General features: G+C 37.5%; 1 protein-coding gene and 1 long non-coding RNA gene across 3 annotated transcripts; one reads left to right on the forward strand and one right to left on the reverse strand.

The window, feature by feature from the left end:
• Positions 1 to 636: 636 nt before the first annotated feature.
• LOC118765660 lies at positions 637 to 1,228 on the reverse strand. 2 transcript variants are annotated; one of them, XR_005001528.1, is made up of 2 exons: positions 1,098 to 1,228; positions 637 to 1,063 (listed from the first exon to the last, which is right to left on the reverse strand). It is a non-coding gene; the product is annotated as an uncharacterized LOC118765660 (long non-coding RNA). The 2 variants fall into 2 exon arrangements; XR_005001527.1 differs by having other exon boundaries at positions 1,095 to 1,228.
• Positions 1,229 to 6,736: 5,508 nt separating this feature from the next.
• On the forward strand, positions 6,737 to 8,437 carry LOC115217939 (histone-lysine N-methyltransferase SETMAR-like). The gene is made up of 3 exons (XM_036507778.1): positions 6,737 to 6,784; positions 7,939 to 8,325; positions 8,432 to 8,437. Exons 1-3 carry the CDS (start codon positions 6,737 to 6,739, stop codon positions 8,435 to 8,437), a joined length of 441 nt encoding a protein of 146 aa, XP_036363671.1.
• Positions 8,438 to 8,865: the final 428 nt, after the last annotated feature.

Below are 8,865 nucleotides of genomic sequence, written 5' to 3' on the forward strand. Positions count from 1 at the left end.
CTTGTTTTTAGTTTTTGGTGTATCTGATCATTGTTACTATTGTTGTTGTTATTGTCACTGACAGACTGTCAGTTATAACTTCTCTTCCCATCCCATCCCACCCCACTTTTCAAACTATGGTGCCGGGGTGGGGGTGATATGCCAAATGAAATATTACTTTGATGACAATCAAAGTTTTAGTGGTCTATGTGTATAAACAAATGTGATGATATGTTTATATGTATGTATATATATCATTCAAATTTAGTTTTCCTTCTGTGATAAAAGTAAAATTGTGTGCACACTTTAGTGAATTCTTCAGTTTTATGTAGTAAACCAATGAAAACTGATGTCTAATTTTGACACAATGCCAAGTTGTTTGCAGAGACAGTCCTCACCCCAACCCCATAGTCATTTGAATTAATTCCCAATGGATTTCAGACTCCAAAGTTAGGACACACAAATACTGCCCGGCAATTTAGTCTTCTACTACTGTTTCAGCACCTCCACTACTCTTGATAAACTTTAGTGTGTCTCTGATGTCAGATGTAATAAATTTGTTCCTTCATGTAACATATTAATGGTATACCATTGTTTCACTTAGCACTAGTTGTAGCTATTTTTGACAATGAATCTACAGAAAGTGGATTTCTTTTGAATAAATTTATTTTAATATGTTGTGTATGTACATGCATCTGTGTCTGTTTGTGTGTGTGTATTCATGAGTAGAATGTCAGAAAACACATGTGAGTAGAACGTCAGAAAAAAATGCTTTACAGCGTTTGTTCTAGCTCTTTGCACTCTGCTACATAATAAGTATATAATCTCCCTCAAATCACACCCTAGTGTCTTTTAAAAAAAAAAAAAACACAAGTGCTATATTGACTAATGTAGGCTTAGGTACATTGTGCTTTGGTAAAAGATGGGATGGCCATTGTTGGAATGTCTTTGATCAATCATAGGTTCGTTCAGTCAAGGCTGGACCGGGGTTCAACAGTAACAACAACAACTTCAAAAGGAGACAAAACCCTGCAAAGTTGGAGACATAACTAAACACAGCATGACAGCCATCATTCCACTACTTCTGTTTGCTCCCCCTGTTTTCTTATGTGAACAACAATAATAATAATAATTATTATTATTATTATTATTATTATTAAGAAAAAGGGAATGGAAAAGTTCATCAACCATATTCCAGGCAACATCAGTAGCTATGCAGTTCAGAAGATTATACTACTCAAAACAGCCCTCAGACTTGTAATTTGGGCCTGACTCTACTGGGTTTAAAGCAGGAAGCACAATAGGCACAACAACAATAATAATGATAATAATTTCTTTTATTTGCCACGGGGGTGTCCAATGGGGTATTACAAAATCAGGTTACAATTTGTGTGAGCGTTTGCATAAAGACAGCGAAGGGTGGGGGGGAATATGAGGGAGAAGGGGGAGAAATTAGATGAAACGTATACATAGTATACTAAATATGTGAATATATGGAAATATCAGCCTTCCTGATACAGGAGAGTTTCCAACTTGAGCCAGTCAAGGAACCCTACAGTGCCAAGGATCACTCTGACCACCAAGTACATTGAGCCTTCGCTCAACAGTCATAACCCTAATTTTTTTCTTTTCATTTTTTTTTTTTTTGCCCCTGTTTGAACAATATCTGTTTATATGGCTGGGTGTATTTTTTGAGGAGCTAAAACATTCAGAAATCGCTATTTTCAGTAAATTTGCTCAATTTCTTGTTGATTTATAAAATATATAATGTATAAAAATTCTGTGAATAGAACCCAAATGAGACATGACTACAAATTAAATTCTGTGAGTTATTTTTAGACTGAAAATAAACCTTGAATATTTATTAAAAAAATTAATAAATAAAAGACGAAAAATAAATAAAAATACATGTTAAATTGTTTTGATAACTTTGTTTATTTTGTTCTTATATTTGTATTTCTCTGAAATTATTTTTTTCCATCAATTGTTTTGTGTTTTTGACATAATTCCCCCATTATCATAAACTTATCCTCCTCTTCACTCACTATTCTCCTCTGCTTATTCACTCTCCTTCTCCTCTTTACTCTCCTCCATCTGTTCCACTTTTCTTTGTCCTCCTCCTCTTTCCCCTCCCTATCTTTATTGTACAGTTGACTACTATTATATTTTATTCTCAATTGAAATTCCACTGAGGTCAATTTTGCCTTTCCTTTTCCTACAAAAGGAAGCAATGGGGTGGGGTGATTTTGTTAAAATAATATACCAGTGAAGTACTGGGGCTGATTTAATAAGCTTCACCCCCACCACACACTTCCACCAAACAGTAATCATGACCTTGTGCCAAAAATGAAAGTTTATCATAGCAATAATTATTAACCCTTTTGTTACCATATTTCTGTTGCGATGCTCTGTATTTCTTTCAATTAATGTTAAATATAACAAAGAATTTAGTAAAATAAGTTATCATTAAACTAGTGTTAGGAACATTAATTGTGACTAAGGTTTTTGTGGGAGATTTTGATTCAGAACTTTGGTAAAATAGATATTTGTACTACAGAGCCAGAGGTGGTTTCAGGTGGGTTGGTATCAAAAGGGTTAATGGTCACAGTACATACTACAATCTCTGCAGAAACAACCTGAGACTATCTAAGGTTTCAATTTGACTTTGTAAAGTTTGTTGTTTGGAAGAGTGTCCAGCCACAAGTATCATATCAAAACTTGGATGCCTGACCCAAACATTGTCCTTCAGCCTGTGTAGGGGTGTCTGTAACTCCAATAACAGTTAACTTGAATTTTTCTGTCTATGTCAGAATAAAAAATGGACACCATCATGGTGGTGGTGGTGGTGGTGGTGGTGAGGAGGAGGTATGCCTTTGACATTTTGTTCTGACCCAGATTGTGTGGAACCACAATAAAACCACATTGAGCTACCTAAAGAATGTAAGAAAGTGGCTGGGGCTATTGTAAGAAGACACTTGCCCAAAGTGCCATGCCTGGCAACCAATATTTTTAAACTCAGTCCACCTTTGTACATATATCTCTCTATATATAAAGCTGAAGTTGTCTGTGTATGGTAGGTTTGGTAGTCTTCAACTAACACTATCTCCTCCGAGACCTTGAAGTGCAAGTTGACTAAAATTGAGAGTATGATAGAAGAAGGCTTGCTCTTCCTTCTGTAGAAGAAAAAATTCAAATCAGACCATGTTAACACCAAAAATTATTTACATCAAAAAGGTACTTTTTTTCTATGAAAATCCCTATTTTTTTACTGCTGTGTGGCCATTTTTTGGTGTATTTCAACCAGAAAAATGTTCACTTAAAAACAATAACAAGCTACATAATGCCAAATTTTTACTTTTCAAAAATTCCAATTCTAAAGGGTTGAAACAAACGCAAGCGACGCCGGTCGATACTGCAAGTATATATATATATATATATATACATGTGGTTGGGAAGCAAACAAACTCCTTACCATTCAACCATGCTTGCACTTATGTATGTATGTTTGTGTGTGTGTGTGTGTGTATTCCTATACACTCAAGATGAATTGATTTGTGCTGGTGCCATGAAAAATGTAATGACGTACATACTGTGAGGTGGCTGGCATTAGGAGTGGTATCAAGCCATAGAAACCATACCAAAGTAGACAACAGAACCTGACATAATCTTCCAATCTTTTGGATCCTATTGAATATCCAGCCAATGCTTGCATGGAAGACAGATGTTAAAATATGATGATGGTGATGGTTTAGGTTTTATATATATATATAAGACCTGTTGAGGCAAGTGAAATCAAAATCAAATTCAATGACTGGCATCCGTGCTAGTGGAGCGCTAAGAGCACCAGCCGAGTGTGATCATTACCAGCGTTGCCTTACTGGCATGTGAAAAAACATTCGAGCAAGGTCATTGCCAGTGCTGCTGGACTGGCTCCTGAGCAGGTGGCATATAAAAAACACCATTTGAACATGGCCGTTGCCAGTACCGCCTGACTGGCCCTTGTGCTGGTGGCACGTAAAAGCACCCACTATACTCTCAGAGTGGTTGGTGTTAGGAAGGGCATCCAGCTGTAGAACTCTGCCAGATCAGATTGGAACCTGGTGCAGCCATCTGGTTCACCAGTCCTCAGTCAAATCGTCCAACCCATGCTAGCATGAAAAGCGGACGTTAAACGATGATGATGATGATATATATATATAGAGAGAGAGAGATAGATAGATATATATATATATACTTATGTATGTATATTAATCATCATTTTATAGCTGCTTTGTAAGCTAGCATGGGCTGGACAGATTACCATGTCTAAGTCAGTTCATATTGCATGCCATTGTCTTTTTAGAGGGGATGGCAGACCACTTCATGGTCTTACATTTTCATTTTTGGCTTAGTTTTCTATAGCTGAATGTCATTCCTATTATCAACCATTTTATAGAATGTACTAGGTGCATTTTATCATGGTACCAACACAAGAGATATGACTAAAGAGTCCTCTCAACCCAACACTTTCTCCACCTGCTCACCAGCCATTTATGTGTGTGTGTGTGTGTGTAAAAAGCACTCGGTCCACTCGTGTTAGGAAAGGCATCCAGCTATAAAAACCCTGCCAAAACAGACACAGTAGCCTAGGGTAGTCTGCTACCTGGTCAGCTCCTGTATATCAGCCTACCCATGCATGCAGGGAAGATGGGCATTAAACGATGATGATGATAAAGAGATGTGTGTGTGTGTGTGTATATGCATGCATAGGTGCAGGTGTGACGGTGTGGTAATAAGTCTGCTTCCCAACCACATGGTTCTGGGTTCCGTCACAGCATGACACTTTGAGCAAGTGTCTTCTACAATAGTTCCAGGCCAATCAAAGCTTTGTGAGTGGATTTGGTTGACAGAAACTGAAAAAAGTCTGTATATTCTTTCTTCCCAATATTCTGTGAATTATCAGAGAAAATTTTTTACCTTATCTGGAAACTGGTAAGAGCTAACAACAGGAAGGGCATCAGGGCATAAAAAAATCTGCCTCAACAAATTCCATTTATGAAATTCAGTACATGAAAGTATGGAAAAGGGAACATTAAGATGATGATACACACACAACTATATGTATGTGTATATATATATATATATATATATATATATATATGTGTATATATATATATATATATATATATATATATATATATCTAATGTAGGATAAAACTTTTTTCGAAAAAAATTCTTTTCCGAAAAAAATTTTATCAATGGCCAGCATATTAAAAAATACCTTTAAAGGTTAAATTTATAAACAATTCATAGATAACAGCAAACGAAAAAATTTCTAATGCCAAATATGCCGAAAAATTGGACATAATGTCCATTAACCATATAATTTTTTCACAATACGCACGCTACTCAAAAAAAGGTGGACAGAAATTTCCAATTAAATCTATTATTACCATATCAGACCTATTTCAGGGTTAGCTTATAACAGCCCTCCCTTCGTCAGTGATACATGTGGCAAAAGAAATAAATGAGATACTTACTCATACCCATGGAAGAAGCAAACACTAAGTCATGAGCACAATTAAGTACCCCAAATACATCCAAAATAGAAATACTCCAGCCCATTCGAGACACGTGCGATTTGAACTGATGCTCTCACAGAGTGAAAGAGTCCAGAAGTGAACGCTTAAATTTATATCTAATGTAGGATAAAACTTTTTTCCCAAAAAATTCTTTTCCAAAAAAAATGTTATCAATGGCCTTATCTTCGTTTGCCCTTATCTATGAATTATATATATATATATATATATATATATATACATGTAAAATAATATGTGACAATTATTCAATAGCCAAGATAAAACTCTGAGTTTTGGATGCCGAGGTGGAAAACCAGATAACTGAAGAGATGGTGTTGTGGATTTCCACCTCAGCATCCGAAACTCAGAGTTTTATCTTGGTTATTGAATAATTGTCACATATTATTTTACAGATAAATTTCTTCTATTTACATAATATTGAGGTCTCTTTCTTTCTTTTGTTATCTTACCGTTTTTACCAATATATATATATATATATATATATATATATCATCATCATCATCATCATCATTTAGCGACCGCTTTCCATGCTAGCATGGGTTGGACAGTTCAACTGGGGTCTGGGAAGCCAGAAGGCTGCATCAGGCCCAGTCTGATCTGGCAGTGTTTCTACGGCTGGATGCCCTTCCTAACGCCTACCACTCCATGAGTGTAGTAGTGGGTGCTTTTTACATGCCACCCGCACAGGTGCCAGACGGAGCTGGCAGACGACCACGAACGGATGGTGCTTTTACATGCCACTGGCACGGGGGCCAGGCGAGGCTGGCAATGGCCAAGAACGGATGGTGCTACATGCCACCGGCACGGGGGCCAGGCGAGGCTGGCAACGGACACAAATGGATGGTGCTTTTACGTGCCACCGGCACGGAGGCCAGTCGGGGCGGCACTGGCAACGGCCACGATCGGATGGTTCGCTTAAACACAGCTGCAATTTCCATTGATGTTGATCAACTTCGATTTTGGTTCTGCTTTCTAATATCTGATTTGATTTGGTTTGATTTTGATTTTCACTTGTCTCAACGGGTCTTCACAAGTGGAGTTTTGTGTCCCAAGAAGGAAAGGTATGTAGGCCACAGGTTATGTTCTCACTAGTCTTGCCGGGTCTTATATATATATATATATATACTGTATATATATATATATACAGTGGTGGACTGACCTGGTTGCCAGCTTGCCTGATGGCAAGTGGGCCGCTGCGCCAATGGAATCCATATATGGGGGCCTTTGTTAGTATCTAAGAGGCCCATACCCTCAAGTTTGAGAATTTTTTATTCGCTCGTGGACAAATGCATTAATTATTTCAGCTTGACTATGTTTGTAGACAGTTAAAAAGAATACTTTTAACAAAAGAAAAATTAAATGATAGCATTGTAGTTGCAGGTGAGCCCCCTTAGTCTCCTGGCAACCAATATTTTTAGACCCAGTCCACCATTGTATATATATATATATTATATATATTAGGCACAGGAGTGGCTGTGGTAAGTAGCTTGCTAACCAACCACATGGTTCCAGGTTCAGTCCCACTGCGTGGCATCTTGGGCAAGTGTCTTCTGCTATAGCCCCGGGCCGACCGATGCCTTGTGAGTGGATTTGGTAGACGGAAACTGAAAGAAGCCTGTCGTATATATATATATGTGTGTGTGTTTGTCCCCCTAGCATTGCTTGAGAACCGATGCTGGTGTGTTTACGTCCCCGTCACTTAGCGGTTCGGCAAAAGAGACCTATGGAATAAGTACTGGGCTTACAAAGAATAAGTCCCGGGGTCGATTTGCTCGACTAAAGGCGGTGCTCCAGCATTGCATCAGTCAAATGACTGAAACAAGTAAAAAAGTAAATATATATATATATATATATATATGTATATATATATATATAGAGAGAGAGAGAGAGAGGTGAGCAAAACGCCCCTGTCCATTGGACAGTGCTGAGTTGTCAAACATTTAAACCAAATTTTCTCAAAACAACTTTTCCAACCATCCCATAGGCCTCCCCTTGAGAAACACTGATTTAACCTAAATTTGAGACACCAGCAAAAGAAGAAATAAAGATAGACTTTTTTCTATTCCAAGAAAAACGATTTTACAAATACACGCTCCCACGGCTTTATTTATCGCATTCTCACTTGAAATCAATTTTTGTAATTTTATCAAGACTTATATATACCCTGATACCGTCGGCATCTACATATCAAATTTGAGTGCAATGGGATGGAGGATGCCCGAGATCCTAGAAGACATACTCACAGACAGACAGAATGGATTTTATATATAAGGTTGTGCCAAAAGTTCGTAAACACTTGCGAAAATTTGAATTTTTATGCAATTTTTAATTGTTTGTTTGGGTTTATATTGTTATAGTTACCTTCATCTTTATATTCCAGATGCCCATGAATAAAATTGAGCTGCGAGTTTTGATTCGTTACTGCTGGAAGCGAGGTCTTTCAACCAGAAAAGCTGCAGAAGAGATTTGTGCTGCCGAAGGTGAAGGAACAATTGCATATGCGGCGATCTCAAAGTGGTACAAGCGTTTCGATTCTGGCGACATGACTCTTGAAGATAAGCCTCGTTCAGGACGGTCATTAAAGTTAGATGATGGAGACTTACAAACCGGGTTGAACATTGCGCCTTCATCGAGTACTCGAGAATTGGCTGATGAGCTTGGAGTTGGCAAATCAACAATTCACCGACACTTGAGGCAACTTGATTTTGTTCACAAAAAGCCGCGCCAAGATCCACACGAACTCACCGAAGCACAAGCCAACAGACGAGTAGATATACACACTCACACACACACACACACACGTCTTGATCACAACTGTCCAACAAACAAGAATATGAAACTCTGAGTTACAGTTTTTTGTGATCTTTTTGCAGCTTTAATAATAAAAAAAGTATATATATATATGCATGTATGTAAACCTACGTAGAATACAAACATGGCATATTTCTTTGTAAATTGAAAAACAAAATGAACATCTTTAATTGACTTTCAAACCTTATTTGAATCTCATTAAAGGTGTCTACTTCACTTGTAAGTAATTTGCTAATCTGTCCATACATACAACAAATCCTGTCGCTTTAGAGAACTGGAGCTACTAATTTGCATACCATAAGTGTTTAACATTTTATTTAAAAGCAGCATCCTGTCAACAGGGTGGGTGTGTGTGTGTGTGTGTTGGCCTGGTAGTTTCTTGTAGGTAGGCATTGATCTTGGGCAGCTATGATAAACCCTTCTGTTTCTGATTTTAAGCCAGAAGCCACTTAAAATATCACAACTGACAAGCAAATCTGTGATATTGAGCAGAATA

The sequence above is a fragment of the Octopus sinensis genome, linkage group LG12 (genome assembly GCF_006345805.1).
Source record: "Octopus sinensis linkage group LG12, ASM634580v1, whole genome shotgun sequence".
Lineage (NCBI taxonomy): Eukaryota > Metazoa > Mollusca > Cephalopoda > Octopoda > Octopodidae > Octopus > Octopus sinensis.